General features: G+C 37.8%; 1 protein-coding gene across 18 annotated transcripts in view; it reads left to right on the forward strand.

The window, feature by feature from the left end:
* The window catches only part of NPAS3 (neuronal PAS domain protein 3), an 828,951-nt gene that overhangs the window by 390,789 nt on the left and 415,319 nt on the right, over positions 1–22,843 (forward strand). For 10 of the 18 annotated variants that reach the window (XM_070587900.1, XM_070587910.1, XM_070587925.1 and 7 more), the window contains one exon: positions 6,955–7,037. In XM_070587900.1, the coding sequence (XP_070444001.1) occupies positions 6,955–7,037 (83 nt within the window). The remainder of the gene's footprint in view (positions 1–6,954; positions 7,038–22,843) is intronic. The other 8 variants (XM_070587907.1, XM_070587918.1, XM_070587953.1 and 5 more) reach the window with 1 other exon arrangement.

Consider the following 22,843-nt stretch of genomic DNA (forward strand, 5'->3'; position numbering starts at 1 on the left):
ACTTCAAGCCTGGGCCAGTGTCTGTGCTACCCTCTCTGTGGCCCACGAGACCTCTGTACCCTGGGACTGCCTTGCTCAGTGGACTGAGACTCAAGCCATTTTTGTGTTCTGAGTCCCCAGCAGAATGCCTGCCATGTAGTAAGACTCAATGCACGTCTGTTGGTATAGCCCTGAAGCCAGAATTAATTAGTTTATATTTTCTTGCTGAGTTCATGTTAGATAAAAATCAAGACTTTTTGCCACCTGAAGGTTCTCCAATTCTGTCTTCTTCATTCTGAAGTCACTGTGTAACTGCCTCACTCTTAGAGCTTCCCCAGAATGAGAGGGGCTGCCATTCCATCTCTGCTGGGAAGCCAAAACAAGAATTAGTCATGATCAGTTTTCTCCCTTTTATTTATTTTGTAAAGAAAAAGAGGAAATTCTCATTCCTTTCACTGCATGAAGGGAACGAAGTAGTTAATTTTAAACTTTGCATCCCAAAGCAATCCCTGTGGCATGAAGTGTTTATGAAGCCAAGAAACACATTGAGAAAAGACTTGGATGTCTTGTAAGTTGTTGTTGGACTTCGGTCCTTAAAAAGCGCCCCCTTTTAATATACTTTATTTGGAAATGATCAAGAAAGTAAAATTGAAATGATTGAGTAATACCTACCTTTTAGAAAGTCCTCCTTGGATTTGTAACAATTACTTTGAAGTTACAGGAAAGTACAGAATTTCCTCGTCTATGAGTCCAGTCCACTGGCCAGCTCTGGCCCCTCATGCCTCCTTGCCTTTCTTGAGGATTCCCCTGGTGTACCCCACTTCCCAGCCTTCAGCCCAGGAAGATACAGCTTCATGCCTGCATTTTCCTGGGTTTCTGTCCAAGAGATATTGGCTATCATAGCTTCATCACTCCTTAGGTGCTGTCACTCCTAACAGCAGCTTAACCCACTGCCTTAAGAATTCCATCGTCTTGGGGAAGTCTGGGTTCTCTCATGAAGAATGTTAATTACCCTATATGTAGACCATATCAGGGACGTATAATAGTTCCTATAGTAACTACTGGATTGTCAGAGAAAGGCTGTCTTTCCCTTTCCCCAGCTATAGATGGAGAAATGTCTGCTTCAGGAGTGGGAAATTTTCATTTCCTTCAGTGGAAAAGGAAGGCAGGGTGGACAAAATGAGTCTTTAAAAAGGAAATGTTGTACTAAAAAGAAATCCCTGTAATTTATTGCTTATCAAATACCCCAAAACACTGTCAGAACTTATTATAGTAACCCTTGGGTGCTATTTCACATTTAGACTACTTTGCCATTTTGATGTGAAAGATGGTAAATAAAAATTTTCAAAAAATCACGTGAATACTCTTTAGTTCTTTAGAAGATAAGAAGTGCATGATAAACACACCCTCTACTAAACAGATCTGTTGAATGTTATGTTTTCCCCTTAGTTCTTACTAGTTAAGGCCATACAGATACAGATATGCTTTTTTGAGAAAACCAGAAATGGTTCCAAATTCAACAATTCATTTGTAAGTATTAATACTTTCACAGTTGTATTATCCCTAATGCTTTTCCATAATACATTCAATCTATACTTACATTGTGGGAAAAATTTAAATATGTATTGTATCAAAGAATTTTTGAATCAGTGTAAGACTTCTTAGAGTTTATTTTATTGGATTAACTACCTCTTTTTGGTTAAAATTGGTAATATACTGTGTTAATGGGTTCTGGGATGTGAATTACGAAGGTATGTTTTTTGATTTTTAAAAATATACTAAATAAGAATTTAAAAATAAACCCAAAGTGTACTACTCCTGAATATAGGAGGTTTTCTTTCTTGTATTTATTATTATTTAGGCATTCACAGGATCGTCAGTTATCCTATATTTTAAATGGCAAAAACTAATCTCAGTGAAAGTGCATTGTTGTTATTTGTTTTCAGATATTTACACGCTGCATTGTATGGAAACTCCACATATCGTGCTTGCAACAACAGAGTTTCAGTTAATGCGCTGCTGTATCGGTTACGCTGGTACCTAGCACTAGTTTTTCCAGTGTGTCATCTCCATCCCAAGCTGAAGTGCCCCCGGTGTCTAAGGCATGCACAAACAATAAGGAGTTTAGGGTAGAAAGGATGCGGGCAGTAGGCAGAGCTGTGAGGACCGGTTTCAGAATGAAGATTTGATCTCATATTAAATGAAAACATAGAAGTTTTTATTTTGATCGGGACACACAGACACACACGCACACACACACAAATTCATACCTCATAAACTTCTGAGGCTCCTGGGAAACCCTCCCTGGCTTGCCTTGCCCTTCAGTGAGGGAGGCTAATAGAGATTCTTGAAGGGAAATCCCTTTTCTTTTCTTTGGTAGCCATGGAAAGACTCATTAAGCATTCTCTAGTCCATTCTTTCCCAGACCCTGACTTTGCTTGGCCCAAGTGCTCAAGCCCAGGGAGTGGTGTCCGGAACTCCACTGAGTATGCGTTTTGCCCCTCCTTCCCCCAGGCTCAGTGTGGGAACAGCCTTGCCCCTTAGATGATGGACTCAGAGGATAGTCATCCGGGGATGAAGCTTGCCTTTTCACTTGGTGGATGATTCCATTCTCAAAATACTACCTGCGGAAGTTTAGGGCTGCATCCACCTGTGCTGCAACACTGCTCCCCCTGGAGGGGGCCGGGATGAGAAAATCTCTCTAAAACAGTCTTCCCTATCTGCCAGTGACTACTTTTCCCTAATAATGCAGTCCATTGGAAACCCTGCCTCACACGTCATACTCATCTTCGCTTTTGATCCCTTAAATAACAAGCTCCTTTCTCTCTCCCCGCCTGTGGTTTACCTTCCAGTTGTAAACCGTGCTGGTGAGGCGCTGGGACAGCTTCACCTTCTGTGGAAGTGGGGGTGGGGAGAGTTACGAAGGAAAAGGGCAATGCAGGACACAGGCAAGTAGGGCTCGTGACTTTTCCCCCTTTCATTGTGTGTGTCCACTGAGCTGTCCTATTTCTGTTTTGTAATGGGTTCTTCTGTGGCAAGCTGACCTTTTGGCTGAATAGGTCAAACTCCCACTGAGAGCTAATCCTCATTCTTCCTGGAGTTTGTACATCCCTGAAGGTGACGAGCACTGCTTAGGAATATGGCTGGAGTGTGGGGTCTATTTCCCGAAAGCGGGATTGTCTTTTACTGCACTGAATTAATTCTCAGAGACCACCTCACAAGGTCATACAGGAGAGTCTAGATTAGGACATTTTTGCCAATGTAGTTGAGGGGCAAAATGAATTTTTCAGATACATATTTAAGATTGTGGTTACCTTCCATGTCTTCTGTTGTTTAATGAGAGAAAGGCCAAATGCATAGTCCTAATGTCTTATGATATCATTTCAGATTTTGGAGACAATCAGAATTTCTTTAATTGATTTTTACAGTCCTTCTCCCTATATATCTTTTCCAATTTAAAGTATCTCAAAACTCTAGGTGTTTTATTTTTAACCCTGAAAAAACATGATAGTAGTGTTGTGGTGTTTGTTGATAATTGTGTGCTGGGCCTAGGTTTATTCTAAATTGCTTAAAATTTTCTTTTGTACTGTTTACTAGGTTTTATAATACTAGTTGCCTTACAGTAGTTAGCAATTTCCAGCATCAAATAGTACTCAGTAAATGCTGAATCAAGTTTGAAGTTGAATTGCCATATTGCTATGGTTTGATCTTTTTTTCTTTTATTAGTTTGTATAAGCTGCTCAACTGTTGCAATTCTCACTTCTCACTAGGGTTAGGGACATGATCTTCGCAGATAGGGGATTATATGTTCTATTTATTTAGCAATGTGCTAGGCGTGTTTTTGGTTACTTTGGTTAGTGTTCTTTAAATTTCGAAAAGTAGTGTCTTTTAATTGAACAAACAAGTAAATGAAATATGTCAGTAGATCAGGTGAAACGGTGACCTATTCAGCAATGATAAGTGTACATTGTGTCTGGGCGACCAAATGGTTTTAGACACTGTCAACTTCCAAAATACAAAAATCTGAGAGAGCTTCATAAGTGTGTATTACTTTTGTGAGAATGATGGACCTCATTGAAGAAATGCCTCTTTGGTTTTGCTTTTGGCATTAATGATACTCCATAAACACAATGAGATTAACATAGAGGAACAAAATAACCATATTTGCATTGTTCCTGACTTATTAGATTATTGTTTCAATTCTCAAAATGTCAAATGCAATAGGATAAAAAGTACAAGATGAGAAGTACATATTTAACATCTATTCAGTTACCAATAATGCTAGAGTCAGAGCTGGGCTTCTACCAGGGGCATAATGGGCTCCTGTTTAACATATTTATGTTGGTTATAAAATTAGGAACTGTCATTACAGCCCCACATCACCTGCATAAGTGCAAAACATATAAATCAAGAGAAGTTCCAGTGCCATAAAAATGCCATTGACTAGAATAGCATGAAACCACTTACAAGACACTTGTGTGTTATGCTTGCATGTACTGGGATACACACGCAGATTTCTAGAGGATCTGAAGAACAAAGAACAACTATGTAGGTCGAACTCACAGATATAAGACCTAATGCAGACTGGTGGGATCCCCAAGCTGGATAGTAAGTTTTTTAAATAAAATCTCTAAATATGTATGCATTAGCAACATTTACTTAGAGAACAGCCTGAGCCCTAAGTGAGGAAAAGAAAGGCCATCAGTGGCCAGGCTTAAATAACCCCTACTGCATCCTGCTAAAGCCAACTGTTTCCGTGCTCTAGAAGGCAGGTGAGCTGCCAAGAAGTATCTACCAGAGCATGCTTCTTGGGCCTGCTAGTAAATAAACATGCTCCTTATGTTTTCTGTGATGTTTTAGATTCCTCTATGGGTTGCTGGCTGTTGTTCTCCTGGCCCCATCTTAATCCAGTTCTTTGTAGAATAGTCTATGTTCTCTAAAATTAGTCCATTTTCTTTTGTGAGGTGCAGTGGTTCCTTTTGAACTTTGTAATTGGAAGTCCTGAAAAGCCCCCCAAATTATGAACCATTAATCAGGAGCTTTCTTGATCCTAATTACTGCCTCAAAAACAGAGTGGACACTTTTGAAGTTTTTCAACTCCCCCCTTCTCCCTCCCCAAAGTCCCCCCAATCTTAAAAAAAAAAAAAAGTCTGCAGATTTTATTCATGTGGGATCATTCACACCAAGCTACCATAATGTGCAATTAACACTCTAGAAACTGAAAACAGTATTCAGCAAGACAGCTGCATTATCAAAAATGCCAAAGGAGTTTTGAAGGGAGTAATGTGCATGTTAGAATAGGAAATTAATCAGAAACACACACACACACACACACACACACACACGTACTCTCTTAAGTATATCTGAATATTAAAATTTTAAAAATCCTGTGTCTGTGCTTATAGTAAAGATTAGTCAGGATAGAAAACTGATTTTTCTAATTTAAAATTATTAATTGTGTATTTTGCTTCTGAAGCAAATAAGAAAGTTGGAATAGAGATCTCTAAGATCCCTTACAGCTGGAATATTCTTTGATAATAATCACTCTTCAATTATATTTTATAAATTTTCCCATTGAAAAAAAATGCCCCCTTTATTTCCTCTTTCCTGTAATAATGGTACTTAACACTCATGCTATTTTCAGAATGCCTCTCAGACATTGCCGACATGAAGTCACAGTTGCAGGGGTAAACTGCCGACTCTTGCACAGCACAATAATCATAAGTACCTTTATATTATAATCCCTACTAAGCTGTGGGTCCAACTGACTGACTTTGTAACTGAAATGAAGCAGAATTATCCCAGCCAACATTTTGCTGGAATTTTCTCGTTAACTAGCTTGAAAGTGTTTTTAAAGGTGAGAAAGTAGGAGATTTTGATTTTATTTTCAATTCGTAGTGTCTTGGTTTGAGAGACCAGAAGTTTGTGGTAAAATTTTCAAGAAAAGCAGGAAGACATGGAGAATTTACTTGTTAGAAATATGGAAAAGACTTCAATATTTTCTTTCCTAAATTACTGGAAAGCAAACTGATTTTTATATTTGAGAACTGAAAATAAAAGGGGGAAGGAATACTCAGAACAGATTTAAAAGCAAATTGTGACCTCATGCAAAAAAAAATTGTTAAGAGAAGACCCTCAATTCTGGATCCCACAAAAATCATGCATTAAGCTCACTTTTGTTAAGGATTGTGGGGGCTCTTTGAGTGCAAGCGCCTGCAGATAACAGGTGTAGGGTAGGCCGAGAAGAGAAGTGACTGGAAGTTAGTAGGAGAACAGGAGTATTCAGATGAGAAAACAGTCGCTGACCTCATAAGGCGCCTGCTGGGGCCAAAGGCCTGTGGGGCTTCTCAGCAGTCCTGTAAGAAGAGTTATGCGAGAATGCTCAGTAAATATGAAAGCCAGCCGTCCTGGGACACTTCACACTAGTGCAAACAGTCATTAATGAGACTCTCTTGTCCAACATGTTGTGCTTATTAAGTTATGATAAAGTTACTGCATTAGAACATTAAAAAAAAAAAAAAATTTCCTGTTTGCTTTTTCCTAGCCTGGAGGATACGAAAAGTTTATGTTTAATCTTGAGGGAAAAGGCAGTAAGTGTATACTTTAAAAATATCTAAATTTTAAGAGAAAGAGTTTGCTAGTTTATTTTAAAGAAATGTGAACATTCATATGTTTTTGCTCCAGTATAGGAAAAACAGTCCAAAATGAAAATTTTTAAAAAAAGCAAAAAAGCCCTGGATGTGGTTTTTAATGTTTGTAGAGGTTGCTGTTCTGAGTTGAAAGTTCAACCTAGGTTCTTCTTATGCTCAGGCAACACAGAACCAGGGTCAACACTGGGTTGTGTTTCTCTGAGATTCGTTGTGTAGTAACTAGCTAGTGTTGCAATTAGAGAGAAATTAAGCTGAAGGTGTGAATCAGAGCTCTGACTTAATTTTTCTTTCTTTCTTTCTTGTTTTTTCTCTCTTTTTTTTTAAGTTATAGGTGCACAACGAAGGAGAAGCCCCAGTGCACTGGCCATTGAAGTATTTGAAGCACATTTGGGAAGTCATATTTTGCAGGTACCTTTAAAAGAAAAAGAAACTTATATTTTACTAAGAAAAAATGAATACGTTTAGTCTTTTTATTAAAATGTGTTTTTTTTAAATTTCAGCTATGTATATGACTTGTTATTTTATCTTGGAATTCTGCCATTCTTATGAATTTATTTTTTTCTTTTTAGAAAGCCATCCCTTGAGAGAATATTAATGAGAAAGGGAGGGCAAGTATTATCTGTGCTGTAATAATTGAGATGAATTGCACCATTCAGTTGACGCGCAGTGTATAGTAGCTGTTCCCAGAGTGACTGTGTGTGTGCTTCATTTGTAAGTGGATATATGTGTGTCTTTGGACCTATATAGTGTTTTTGGAAGAGCAAAATGTTGTGACAGTAATGTGACATTTTTATGTGTTGCCAAATTTCAGTTCTTCTTTGCTTCAATGTGTATTCATAACTGCTTCCAATCTTAATGTTTGCCCCCCAACAAATTACAGACTTTCTCAGGGTAAAGTTTTGAAGTATGCTTTTTAAGTAAAAGGAGACAAATAATAATAATTGATTTTGCAATGAGTTTCATGACAAATAAATGTGAGGCTCACTAGGATGGGACTGCAGTTACTTAGTCCAAGAGAAGATTCCTCCCAGACTGAGCATCTCACTCACTCAACACTGTTTTTCTTAAGACTTTGCCATCAGTTCAACACATCGATGGATAATTGTTCTATATTGTTTCTGCTTCCAGGATAAATGTTGATGTGGCCAAAGCTGCTATTTTTACTATGTTAGATACATTTTTAACATAGAATTAGAGAAACAGACATGTTTGGGATCTTTAGGCAGCTTATTTGAAAAAGATGGCTATGTTTTCTTAGATCAACTTTGGGGTAAAAATAAAGGTAAGCGCCAGATTCCTGTCGATGCAAAGTTTTAAAAAAATGGCTTTGAGGGTCCTTTCATTTTTTCGATGGCCAAAAGTAGCATTGAACCTTGCATATTATTGCTGAAAATATGTACCCCAGAAACTGTTATCATCAGGTTCTCTGTGGTCAAATCCCGGTGATTCTCTGAAGCGGTTCCTTGGCTGGCAGCTTCAGAATCACCTGAGACACTTGTTGAAAGGACACATACCTGCTCAATCAGAATCGTCAGGGTGAAGTCCAGGAGTTTATGATTTTTAACGACCTTTTGAGATAATTTTGATGTTTCCTTAGGTCTGAGCTGTCACAATTCACATTTGCAGATTTAAGGCCCTGAAAAGCCTTATTTTGATTATTTTTCTTTCTTGTGATATTCCTCATTTCTCCCCTAATATCTATTAAGGTCCCATACAACTGATGTGTCTTGAACTACACTTTAAGAGATGCTATTCTGTTGTGCACAAAGAATTTTGAATTATCTGTGCAGTAGATTACAGGAATACAGAACGGACATTTCTTTCTAGATCTTCGAAATTCTTATTTCCCTCTTTCCTGTACATACTTGGTTTAGAATCTTCTTTATAAGTTTTGTATGAGCCATGCCATGTGTATATTGTTAGGTTCTAGTGGGATTCAGGATGACTCTTGTTTATATTCTGAAGCAGTCAGTGCATAAAACATAGTCAGTGAAAGAAATGATGCAAACACTATCTCCAAATTATTATCCTCTGAGTTATTTCTGGAAATTTGACTCCAAAGTCCTCAAGGGAGGGTGACTTTGGAGCCGCAAGAATTTAAAACTAATTTAAAACACGAAATTTAGGAGTTTGAATTGAACATAAGCTTAATGTAAAAATATACTATAGAAGGCAGTCCCCAAATGCCACTTCAGCATTAGGCGTCATTGAGAGAATAGGGGATCTGCAATGAGGCTGCTGAGCTCTTCTGTTTTTTGGGTTGGTCACAACTGACTTAGACAACGTACTGTAAGAGAAACATAGACAGCTGGATGTCATTTGGAGTAGAATAACCAGACTGGTGCGTGAGCTAGAAATGTTACATGAGGAGTGGCAAAGGGCTCGTTGAAGTTTAGTTTGGAAAACACATGACTTAAAAGGGATGTCATCTCTCTATATTTGAAGACCTCATGTGAAAAAAGACTAGATGTATTCTATGTGGCTTCAGAGTGTGGAAGAGAGAAAGGGGTGAAAACTGAAGAGAAAAAAATCACCTTCATACAAGAAAACTTCTAACTAGGAATGGCCACATTTGGAATATGTTCAAAGCCTTTGGCTTTAAGGGGAAGTATAAGTGGCTTGGTAGGGATGCATTCAAGAAAGTCAGGCATCCAAATATGGTTGCATCAGATGATCTTGAAATTTTCATAGAAACTGAAACTTCTTATCATTTGATTCTAACACCAGTACTTGTGGAGTGGAAGAGCTGTATATACTCTTCTAAATGAAATATTAGAATTGTGGGTAGGCAGAGGTTGGGAAGTAGTAGTAACAATAAGGGCCTCCTCTAAGCTATCTAGTTATCTTGCTTCCTAGCAGGGGAACTCTTGAGCCCATAGACCCATTTCTGTACCACATTCAACACTATCTCAATGGTCTGCAAGGATAAGGTGGTTTCAGTATTTTCCTTCAGGAGGGCCATGATTGAATTACATTGATTCATGGGGACTGGGATGAATTCTTTCTTCCCTCTCTTCTACCTTTCTTCACTTGCAAATATCTGAGAAAAACCTGTTCGGTCAACAAGGTAGGCAGGGTCTCTAACCTGACAATTTATCTTCATTACAAAAAAAATTTCAAATACTCAGTAGAACACAGAATTTGCTGTAGTAGGCACATGGCTGCTGTCCTTAACTAGCATGCAATCTTTTGGGGAAAGAGGAACCAGGAGGCCTCAAAGTGAGAAACATCACACTGGTCAAGTACAATGGGGCTACAAAAGAGCGAGGCTCTGAATTTGCCACAAAGCATCAAAGAAGGCTTCTCAAAGTTGTTGATGGATGATTAGGAGTTTATTAGGCAAAGAATATTCCAATCAAAGGGAATGTCAAACACAAAGGCATGGGGACAAGTATTAATAGATCTTGTTTGGGGATTGTTAAGGTGCTTGATTTGATGACTGCTTCACATACAGAGGGGAGTATGTAAGAGAAGATTGAGAAGTTGTATGAGCCATAATGTAACAGGCCTGCTGAGCCAAGCCAGGATTCTGCAACCAGTGATGAGCCTATGGAGAAGGCTTTCATACAAGAGAGTGACAAGATAAAGATTTGGTTTGTTTCTAGAGTTATTATCAAAATACAGTGTGTAGGAAGTCTTTGAGTTGTGAAAGGCTGATATAAAGAGACTATTTAGGAAATTATTACAATAGTCCAAGAGTCAAAATGAAGATCTTCTCCAAGATAGAGGCTCTATGAATGGAGAGGCAGGTATGAAATTGAGATCAAATTATTGGCATATGGTAATAAATTAGATGTGAAAGGCTAGGGGATGACAGGAGTTAATGATCACAAGTTTTCTAGATTGGTAGCTAGATGTCTGATGATACTTTTCCCTGAGAGAGGTGAAAGGGATATGCTCTTAAATAGCCAAGCTGGTAAGAGAGTAAGCAGTTAGAGTCCTGAGTCTGATCCTCTAGAGCAAGATCTAGTCTAGGGCTGAAAATAGGGATGGGAATTACAAATCACTACTGTTTAGATGAATGATAGTTCAAATCAAGCAGTGAGTTACAGACCATGGAACTGATGTGAAACAAAGAGAAAAGAAGGTCGGGGAGAGACAACCTCAGCATATGTCATCACTTAAGATGCAAGTAGAAGATGAGAAAGGAGTAGACAGGAAGGAAAGAAGAAACCACAGGATTTGATTTTGTTTAGGGAAGGAGTATTAACAATATCAAGGTGGCTGAGGATAAATCCTTTAGTAGGATACATACTGAAGAGATGTCATAGGTTTTGTCAATTGAAACAGTTGCAGTAAAGTATTAGGTGCAAAAAACAAACCTAAAGAGTGGTATAAGGTAAAGTATCTGGATGTTTGTGGTAAGGAAGGGAGGGAGATGAGAAGGGAATGTGGAGGGATAATTTTGTTCTCAGTGTTGTTAGAGTATATTTACATGTCTGAGATTCATGAGGTCAAGCATTGGCCAATTAAATGCTCTTTAGCAATCAGCTTTTTTAAAATCAATATCTTGTGGTCATATCTGTATTAACAAAGTATAATGCATACTATGGATGCATCATCATTTATTTAACCATTTTCCTATCATCAAATATTTTTATTATATTTATTTTATTATATCTATAAATTTGCATTTCTAATGCGAATACTAAGTAAGGGGCAAGTACGTGTGTGTCTATTTCAATTAGAAAAAGCCTAATCTGCATTGATTTTAGCTTATATTTATTGAATTTTTGGTATGTATTAAACTCTATGTATAGTGCCAAGTTCTCCTCCTATATCATTATTGAATACTCAAAATTTGTACCTGTGAGATAAGTGCTCTGATTATGCAGACCTTAAAATTGAGTAAACTAAGACTTATAAAAATTAAATAACTGACTCAAGTTCACATAACTAGTTTAGTGAGAGTTGAATTTGAACCCAGAATGCTAACACTAGATTATAATACTTTACAAGAAATGAGGAGGACGTTTTTAAAAACAATGGTAATAAAAGGAAAGAATATATATTTGGAATGGACAGAAGTAGGGAAGTGATGGAATTTGGAAGGTAAAGTAGAGGTCAGTTCTGAATACTAGCATGGGGCTCAGAAAATGCTGGTGACTTCTCTGCACCAGGTGCCAATCTTGCCTGCTCCCTGCGCCCCCAGTGGTGTTTCATGGAACAGCATGCTAAGGACCCCTTGGTACAGAGTCAGGGATGGAGGATGAAGGTATAGAGAGTCAGGGATGGGGGATGAAGATGGACTCCCTAATTTTGGGGCCACGCGTTCTGTGGACTGCAATATGTGTTTTTGCTGCATATGTCTTATTAGCTGTATATTCCCTTAGGAAAATGTAGAAAGTTTGGTGGATCCTTTAAATTTGACTTCTTTCCCACCGAGTGGGAAAACATTAAACTTAATGGTGATTCTGTCAATGTAAAATCAACTGCTGCAAAGTTATTTTCCAATTTAATGATACAATACTGGTGTATGTAGGCTAGGTCATCACCCTGGCTGTGTACTACGCAACTCTGGGGCCACCATTCACATCATTCACAGGGAAGCCTTACTACTAACTGTGACCAGTCTTGTAGCCCCACTGAACCTGTAGCTGTTTCAGGCCTGAATTTCCGAACAGAGGCATCTTCTGCAGGAGAGTTGAGGGGTTCAACTGATGCCAGCCTTACAACTGCAGGATATGGAACATATGCATTGGGCCTGAGCCAAAGCATTTTAATTAACTTTGTTCTTTGACTTTTATCAATCAGATGAGGCACAAGAGAGCAAAGCGTCAAGACTAGGAATTGTGTTTTTTGTGACAAGCTAAGTAAAAACCTAAGAACGTTAGTTTATTATGTGGGATCTTTCCTGAATACAGTACATGTGACTAAGCACTAATTCGATTCCTGCTTTCAAGGCTCTCTTAGGGCATTAGTGTTCCCACTTCATGATTTCCTTAATATGGAAAAATATGAGTGGTGTTTACTTTTACTATCCTAGTTTAGAGACCAGGTAGAATATTCATATTTTACTTTATCAAAGTTAATGAAACACAAAATGGTAACAAATACCATCTTTGTAACTCATGAAATTAACTAGTGGAGTGACTTTTTCTTAGTGCAGATTTATGAATGAAGTGCTTTAGTTATTTGCATACCCTTAGCAGAAAGGGTTAAATTTTTTTTCTGTAGATAATGCTTATATAATTCTTATATAAATTTGCAGTTGTTTTTGGATACTTTAGAGTAATGCTGCTTTACTCACCTCACACGTGTTAAAACAATCAAATCAAACCTTGTATGTGGAAGATTTTTAAGGTTCATGTTTGTGTTCATTGTCAGCACATTATGGGGAACTATGGATAGATATGTATATATTGTATTTCGTACATTATGTAATACATATCATTACTAATATCTGTTACATACTTATAAAGTGGTCAAAGGATGGTCTTTATCCATAACTAGTTTTAGATATTAAAATAAATGAAATTTTCTGAGGTGGATGAATATAATTATAAGTCTCCACATGTTTTATTATTTTAATCTAAGTCTTGGGAGAATAAAAGAATATTCTATAAGAAATGCCTTAAAGGGTAAAAATGGTGGAAGCATGGTATCCAGGTGTCAGTTTAAGCTTGGCTATATTGCATGAACCCTCCCATATCTATGTCATTGACTCTGAATTATTTCTGGACATTAAGGAACTTTTGAATCGCTCTTAGAACATTCAAGCCCCAATTGCCAGAGAATCCCATGGGCAGACCCTTTGAGGGAGACCAAGAGAGAACCGCCAAGAACATTCTGAGATTATAACACCTGAGACTCTGATTGAGGGTGGATGAGAAAAGGCTGGGCAGAATGGTTGCATGACTGCCTGTCTTCCCATCATAACTAGGGAGATAGTTGTTTTTGCAAGGATCATTTATTAGTAGAGCAACTCTTTTGTAGAAGACGTAGATATGGCCATTACCTTAGCAGAACAGTTTAATTAAAGTATGTATTTTCTTAAAATGGTAGGGAAGAAGGGAACTCAAATGGAGCTGTTTTTCTATGTGGTAGGCAAAGTAGTCAGATTTGGGTGGGATGGACACCACCGCAGATCTCAGTGAAACGTCAGATTTCAGTCCTGTGGTTTTTCTTTCCCTCAGCACCTTCAGCCTTGGAATACAGAGTAGAGTCATATCTCATGTAAGAAGAGCCAGGTTTGCAAGAAGCTTTTATGGATCAAATTTAGAAAAAAGTCAGATCAGGATTTATATTTAAATGGCTACATTTCCATTATTAATCACATTTTGAAGATTGGTTAAGGGCATACCCTGGAATCATGACTAGTTGGTCTGTATACTTTTTTGGTCCTGCAGAATTATTGTTAAACAAATGAGACTATACAGGTTTTCTACTGAAATATTTAAAAATTTGTGGTTGATGTAATGAGGAAAACAAAATACATAGTATCTTGTGGTATTTTATATCTTTGTTATTGTTCAAGTATTTCTAGCCACAGTCCTTCTTCAGAGTCTGAGAACCAGTTAATTGTAGAGGACTAAGAAGATTCTTTACAGAAAGTAGATTGAATGTATGGGCAAAAGTAGCTACTTATAACTGTGCCGGGGTTGGGGGTAGAGAATGCCATGTCTGTTATCCTCAGCATCTCCTTTAATTTCATTCAGAAAGAGAAAATAAAAGGTTGACTAGTACAGTTCAAACATCTGGACAAAGAAAAGGGAATAATAAGTAAAACAGCTCAAAAGCTGACTAATACAAAGATACAAATTATTATTTAAGATGCTGCCTAATCAAGTCAACATTTGTTTTACATTTGATGGTAGGGTTCTCAAAAGACTTCCGTGAAAGAGAGTGATATGTTCAAGTCTATTTTCTGTTTTATTGATAAATTGGAATTTCATGCTTATTAAGAATTGATCTCCTGTAGGGAAATTGCATGTTCTTACTTCTGATGGGCCTTCTTGGCAAAGTGGTATCCTGTAGGACATCAGTGCTAAAATAAAATAATGTAACTTCAAATAGAGGCATTCTTTAGCTTTGATAGAGGAAGGAGAGAAAGGTGAGTGACCCTATAGTCTCCCTATTATCCAGAATGGTAAGGAAATGTAAAACTAAATATAGAAAAAGAGAAAGTTAGTGAATATATTTGCATATGCAAATTAGCTTAATTGATACTGCTTGCCTCTACAGGGATTTTTCATTACAAACTGGAGTGCTACATTGTTCAGCTCATATTGAGTAATTTAGTAACTAATGAGACCAGTTTGCACTAATTTGCATATGATAAATGAGCTTAATTGCAGTAAATAACTTGGAGGCATAATTACTTAATTTTCCTGTGTTGCACGGCTTTTAAGTTCACGTATGAACAACTCAAGATAATTTTGCATATTTAAATTAGTTGCTTTTAAATTTTCTTGAACAAAAAAAAAAGAACACACCTTATCAATTGAGCTGTAAAACAATTGGAAGTAAGGTTTACAGTATTTTTATTTAAAAAGAAAGGAAAGAAAAGCAGAAATTTCTTAAGTCTGCTGTTCACCTTGCTCACATCCTTACCTCAAGTAAGATATCAGCATTGACATTTAGGAAATGTTTTTAATGTTGAAAGTTAACTCATAACTTCTATTATAACTGACCTGGGTTTAAACTGAAATATGTGTGTGAATGAATCATAACTTTTGAAAGAGGGTTTATAAAAGGGATGTGACGTGCCCCTTATCTAATTTGGCAAACTAATATTGCAGGAGGCAGTTGGGTCTCCCACGTGGAATGTGCATGTCATCGAAATTGCTGCGTTCTCACTAGGCAGGCATCACTCTGACCCTAGCATGTATTCTCTATCTAGATTAATGTTTCATACTCAGGAAATTGGTTTCATTGGAGAATCTCGCTGTGGTTTGCCAAGAATTATCTCACTGATCTTCACGTTAACTCAAGAATGTATGTTTTATCGAAATCTCCAATCTCAAAATTGAAAAATGGAAGCACATAGAGGTTGATGGCTAAACCATTATTTCACGATACTGTATTGCCTTAGCCTTTCATTTTAAGGGAAAAAGTATAGTTTGTTATTCAAAATTAACTCATTAAGTCATATAAAATCATATTCATGATTGAGTATGAGAAAATATTTTATGGTTGGAAAGTTTAAAACCTGTCGTTTAAAAAATCATTGGTGCTTTAACTCGTATATGAAAAACAGAAGGGGACATAGGGCTATTCATTTGCCACAATGTGGAAAAATAATAATCTGAAACTTTTCTCTGAAAAGCTCAAATCCCATTAAATTCACTGTAAGCTTCCTATATCCTTCAGAGGTGGGCCAGAATAAGTGCTAGTAGTAGTGTATTCCAAGTATAAAATTTTAGTCCTTCATGTAATGGGTGCTGAAGAAACACCTGGTGAATAAAAGAATAAACAAATTCTTACTGGACAAAGCCCCAGTTAACCCCAGAACCAGGACCTCATCTCTCCTCTGTGTTCCCAGCCATGTTTGTCTGTTTCCTCTAGATGAGGGACAGAGTTTGGCAGATTCTTTTAGTGCATGAAATTTGGCATCCAACCAACTTGAGTTCACATCCCCGATTTGCTCACTTCGTGGAACTAGAACAGTCTCTTGCCCTCTCCAAGCCTTGGGTTCCTCGTTTCTAAAATAGAGAAAAGAGTAGTAGAGGTTTTCCTGAAAGACATGTGAGGATTGAATGAGATAGTGTAGTTGAAAGTAGTTAGTCCAGGGGCCAGCCCTGTAGCATGGCGGTTGGGTTTGCCACACTCCATTCCAGAGGCCCGGGTTTGTGGGTTTGGATTGCTAGTGCAGACCTGTACCACTCATCAGCCATGTTGTGGTGGCAACCCACATATAAAGTGGAGAAAGATTGGCACAGATGTTAGCTCAGGGCTAATCTTCCTCAGCAAAAAAAAAAAAAAAAAAAAAAAGAGTGATTAGTCCAGAACCTGATATGTAGAAGGTGTTTAATAAATGTCTGCTGGTGTTTCTGTTTGTAGGTTGGGTAGTACGGAATAATGCCCAAGTTTTTGAAAAAAATGTTAATGTTTATCAGGAGCATTACCAAGACAGGAATATAGGAACATTATCAATAAAATCCTCTCAGGTTAAAAGCAAGATAAATAATTTTCATTGAACACAACATAACTTATCTGTTTACATAAATGGTATTTATATTTAGTATATATAAGTATATACTAATATATACTGGTTCACAGTAAAATTTAAAATTTGGTGTTAAGAATATATTGTCAGGGCCAGCCCCAGTGACCTAGTGGTTAAGTTTGACATGCTCCATTTTGGCAGCCTGGGTTTAGTTTCCAGGCATGGACCTACATCACTCGTCTGTCAGTGGCCATGCTGTGACAGTGGCTCACATACAAAATAGAGCAAGATTAGCAACAGATGTTAGCTCATGGTGAATCGTCCTCAGCCAAAAAAACAAACAAAAAAGGAATATATTTTCACTTTGAGAATGAAAATCCTTCTCATAAGAACCAAAGGAGTTGTCAGAATAATCTCATTAGCAACCAGGAAGCAACTAGAAAAAGTAGAGTTTGTAAAGGAACTCCAGAATCAACGTTTCCTTTAAACCAAAATGTTATATGCCATTACTCTTCTCATCATGCCTTATAGTCTCCTCAATTTGCTTAGAGAAATCGGAATAAACAGCTGATCAGAGGTCCAGAAGAGCCAGGAAGTAGAAGCAGTCATCATCCATTGCTGTAAATTATGAGTGGACATTGAGGTACACATATGATTCTTCTGCTGTATGTTGCACAGAATCCATCACCTGTGATGCCAGAAAGGGCACCTTTCCACGTTAAGAGCAGAAGGGATCACTTCCAGAAGGATTTTCGTGATAGTATATGTATCTATGGGACAGGTCTATATCCTTTCGAGTTTTCACGTACCCTACGAACTTTGATTAGCACAGTAAACATATGTCATCGTTTGCTGAGAAAGTGGTGTGACAGGTGTGGGTGAGGAGAAGGGGGTTGAGGTTAACCATTATTGTGGAGGAAAGCTTTGGATTTTGGCCACGTGACTGTAATTAGTGCTAATAATAAGTGGGGTCTTCCTAGTCACAAAATTAATTATCTCAAGTAGCCAGGATCTAGGAAAATGAGACAATAAATCTAAAAATACTGAGCTTTAGTTCAGTAAATATTCACTGAATGCCTAATTTGCATCAGAGACTGGAGAAAATACTGAGATACAAAGAAGAGTCATCGTTTTGCCTCTCAGCATTCCCAGTGCAAGTGGAGAAAACCAATAACAAAACAGGCCAACACAGTTCAGCGTAACGTAGACGAGTGGCTTTTGAATCAGTTATGCCTGGATTTGCATCCCTGCTCTTAGTTATGTAGACTTGGGCAAATTATTTAAACTCTCTAAGCCTCAGTCTCCCGAACCTCAAGTGGAGATGGTCAGTTTTTACCTCATGGTTACTGTGGGAATTAGATGAGATAGCACACACAGTGCCTGGCACATGGTGTTCAACAAAAGTTGCCTGTGGCAGGCTGTTCCACGGAAGCCACTGGAGGGAATCCGATCACCCAGCTTGGGGCTGGTCAATGAGTGTTTCCTTTGGCTACAAGCTTAAAATTATCATTATGTTGGGCAGCTTTTGTTTGGGGCCTGCTGATAGGAAGATTATTTGCAAGGTGTGGGAACATATCTTTAATTCTTTCTCAGGCACTAAGGGTGGCCAAATGGTTTGGAGATTAAAGTGGAACAGAAGGATAATTATACCTTCAATTTTAAAAGTGGATGGAGGTTTCAGAAAATCTTAGGGTTATGCATCGAATATGAATGTGAATAATTTCCTGATATATATAGATGTCTGCAAATCTGGGCTACCTTACAGTGTTGGTTTCGGCTTTACCTTAGTCCTTAATGGTAGTAGATGTTACTGTATTCTTACCAGCATCAGCTTGGAATGACGTAGAATAGAGTGACACCAGCTGATTATCATTTATCATGGACCCAAAACTCAGTCAGTATGGCCAGGGCTGCTTTCTCATCTGAGTCTCCAGAACTCCGCAAGCCTTTGGACTCTGTGAGCATTTGGGTTTGAGCAAAGATTGGAGATTGGGGTCAGGGTAGGTAGTGCGCTTTGTTTCCCGAACAGGTGATTGCAGACACCTGTGAGCATCCTGCAACAGTAGTATTCTGCAAGACATTCCTGGGCAAGTCTGGCTTAGGAGAATCAAATCAAAATTAGTTTAAGATATTAAAAAAATCTCTAAATACAATAAGAGCTAAATTGAACATATAATTGAACAATTATTATATGATAATGTCACATCTGTAGTCTACTTCACTATCTTTTTAAAGACAGAAAAATTATTAGAGGAATCATCTTTAAGTAGTTGTCTCTCTTTGTGTGTGTGTGTGTGCATGCATGTGTGCACACATGTGTGGTCAATTACCTCTTTTTTTTAACTGCACAAAGTAAGAATAAAAAGGAAGACAATGTTGAAAAGTCAGAAAATACAAGCAAAATGAAGAAAATAAAAATCAAGTATTTCTCTACCATCAAATATTCTGTTTCTCTTATTTGACGTTCTGTAAATCAACCAAAATGGGATTGTGATCCTTGTCTCTTGAAAACAGTGGTGGAAAGAACAGCTGATTCCAAGAGAGAAATTATACAGAACACCACGGCTGGTGCATCTTTGCAAATGGTTTGCTTCTTCTGGGTGATACTCAACCCATTAACGACCACAGTTACCGAGATCTGTAGGCACCTGTAATAAGAAGGCACTTTGGGGGTCCGGCTAGGGGGTGCAGGGATTGCTACTAGGCTCCATCCTCTCTCAGCTGCAGACAGGCACCTGCAGGCCAGAGCAGAAGCTGTGCCAGATGCTCCTGGTCACCAAGATCCCGGCTGTTTTTATTAATGTCTGCTTGTACCTTGTGAATACCACTTCCCGGACAATGGCCAATTCAAGATCTGGTGATTTGGGATTGCAAGGTAGGGAATCCATGGGACAGTGTTATTTTGTGACAACAGAATAGAGGCTTGCCTGCAAAAGGAAAAAGTCATACAATTTTGCTTTACCTATGTTGGGAAAAATAAACATTTGGGTGAATTAGTGAAGCTATTATAAACGTTTATTATTCTGCGTTAATAGAATGTGTAGCTGATGGTTAGATTACCCACACAGAAGAGCCTAGTCAAATTCCCTTGAGGACAGATAACTGTGGAGAGAATTGTCAGGTCAGAGCAGCTGTTTCCCTCATTTCTAAAGATATAAAAAATGCAGGTGACCCCTTAGGCCACCAGAAAAATGCCCTCTGAAATAATCCACTCTCAGACTTCATTTTAGGGTGTTACAATGTTTTAGTAAATTTAGTCTGGTGTAGAGATTAGACCAAGGGTAGAATTGACCTAAAGAAACAGAAAATTCTTTTTTTGTAAGTGGGAAGCCTGTGAGTTCTACATAAATACAAAGGCAAATGATAATATCAATTACTATTTTAATTGCATCTTTAATCCATAAGGATAGTTCAATGACATTTTAAATTATACTTTTAGAATTGTAGTCACATAGGAGATAAAACTCAGTAACTATTTAATAATGCATGGTAAGATCAACTGTATCCTCTCTTGAGATCACATTTAGGTGGACTGAATGTAAAAGCCCAATCCAGAATTTAGACAGCCTTTAATCTTCCGGAAGACATTGTTGCGTCTTTCTAAATATAAAGTACCCAGGCCTGGTTCTTTGAGTGGGTACCAGTTATCTCTGCTGAATGATTAGTTTTCACTGGATCCACAGCTAAGCTCTATTATTTATTTATTCTTTTACAAGGAATTGGATTGTTGTAGATCAAATTATTCTCAGTTTGGGAAAGTTGCTTATGAGTTTGGAAAATTTATGTGACAGATTGGTAACTAACGGATTATTGTTTAACCTGGTTTTACTTGGAGACTACAGTATAGTTAGGTAGATTTTAGTGGGGAAGAATTTCAGGCTGGAATAAAACAGTCCTTTCTCAGGACATGTCCTCTACTGAAATTGGCAAGATACCTCAATTGCTGCTGCTCACTATGACTTCACTGTAAAGTATCTGAAGGATTCTATTTAAATGAGAATGGAAACTTTGTATGGAGAAGACTCATTCTGTTAAGAACATGGGAAAGTAAGGTAGCTTCTGGATTCTCTAAAATTGAAATGTTAAAATTGGATCCAAGCAGAAAGTAATTTGATCCTAGTTTCCCAGATGCAGGTTTTCTATACAGAACTATGCAAGTTTGGGGAATAACAATATATATTAGCACACATTTATTGAGACTTACTGTTTGCTAGGCACTCGCTGAGTGAGCTGCTGACATACCTTATCTCCATTGATCCCCTCACCCATCTTTTGAATTAGGTACTGTTATCATTTCCATTTTAAGGATGAAGAGACTGAAGTTCAGAGTGGTAAAGTGACTTGCTTCTGGATCCGCAGCTGTTAGTAACTGGCACAGCTGGGATTGGAACCCTGAAGTGGAAGTGGGAGACAGAGAAATGAATTATAAGGGCAATATTAAGTATTAAATTATTTTACAGTTGAAGTTTTTCAAGTGACATACTTTAAGCTATGGTTTGAATGAAAACTAGAGGACATGCACTTTTCTTTAATAAAGAAATATTTGCCCTGAGCAGAAGACAACATTTTACAGCTTGTCATTTCATTCCTGGGAAAGTATTTGAGGAAAATGACATGGCTCAGCCCTGTTTGCTGACCATTTTGTTGTCTCCTGCTGAGACTTGCCATTTCCATAGCCAGTGGGCTGTATTGAATCAGACAGAAGCAATAGGTCATTAACAGAAATGGAGACTTGGGGCAGCCTGCAGAGGCTGAACGAGGGCGAAAATCATTTGGGGCCACATCAACAAAGCTGCGCGTCTAGTAGAATCTCTACACGACTATGTTTGGAGAGTTTAGCCTGATTTTCAGAGAAACCTAAGAAGCTTTAAAAAGCACAAAGTAGTTTTTCCCCAAAGAGTGCCATGCTTAACATGAAAATATAGGTGCAGAGAATACTCTTCTTGTTTCTACATGCTGCGTTTTCTCCTTTAGTCACACCCATTGAAATAACTGTTTAAAATCCATTTAATTAAAAAAAAATCCAGGTTTTATTTTCCCACTGATGTTTGCATTAACCTTGAGATCTTTAACTCATAGACTTAATCTAAAGGGAGATGATATTATTTATTTGGATCAATATCTAAGTTATTAGGTTGTGTTTCTTCAATCCTTGGAGAGTGTTCTGGAGTATTATAATTGGGAGATGGGGTTGGGGGACAGGTTTTGCCACTGAGATCATTGCCCATAATTTTAGGTTATTGGTGAGGTTATTCATCATAGAAAATATGTATAACCAGCATCCTCTTAAACGTGGACCAATTTAGCTGGGGCAGGAAAAATATAGACCCAATATATTGACATTAAACAAGTGTTCATAGACAGCTCGCTTTCTATGAGGCACGCCAAATACAGCTTTGGGGAGGATATTTAGATGTTGTTCTTATCTCAAAGAATTTATAAGAAATTTTTGTGTCCTAATCTGGATTGACAGGTGCAGCTTTGAAGACAGAATCTAAAATGTACAGTTTACTCAATTGCATTTACAACTGAGTAAAATTCAGGAAATTGAATGCCATTTTCAGGGCCAGCTATCATTCATATACAGAAAAATCCCCGATTTAGATACACATGAATGTACCCATGTGTGTTGTTTGGGGAAAAAATTCTAGAATGATTGTTTGTGTGTCTTATGTCTCCTACTAGCTTACACGCACCTTGAAAACAGGGACCATGTCTTGTCTGTCTTTGTATCTTCTCCTGTGTTGCACTTTGAGTAGGTGCTTGATAGGTTTGTAGAATGACTTGAATTTATGTCAACAACGCATGTAACTTCTAACAGATTGGTCACTAATTGCCTCTTATGTTGGGGGCAGTCTTACTAAGAAGTCAGTGATGCCGAACAATTCCAAGGTGCATTCTTCTCCCTGGAAGAAGACATTTACATGCTGGGCTCCTCCTAGGGTTAATCCATTATGCACCCAAGTCCCCGTGCACCAATGTGAGAATGTCCTTTTCAGCCAAGAGGTCATTAAAGGAAGCACAGTCCCATCATAATGTCATTTTCCCCTTAATTTTCTGATTACTTACATTTGGTTTCATCCTAATTATGAATACCTTTAATTGC

The sequence above is a fragment of the Equus przewalskii genome, chromosome 1, assembly GCF_037783145.1.
Source record: "Equus przewalskii isolate Varuska chromosome 1, EquPr2, whole genome shotgun sequence".
NCBI classification, from domain to species: Eukaryota; Metazoa; Chordata; class Mammalia; order Perissodactyla; family Equidae; genus Equus; species Equus przewalskii.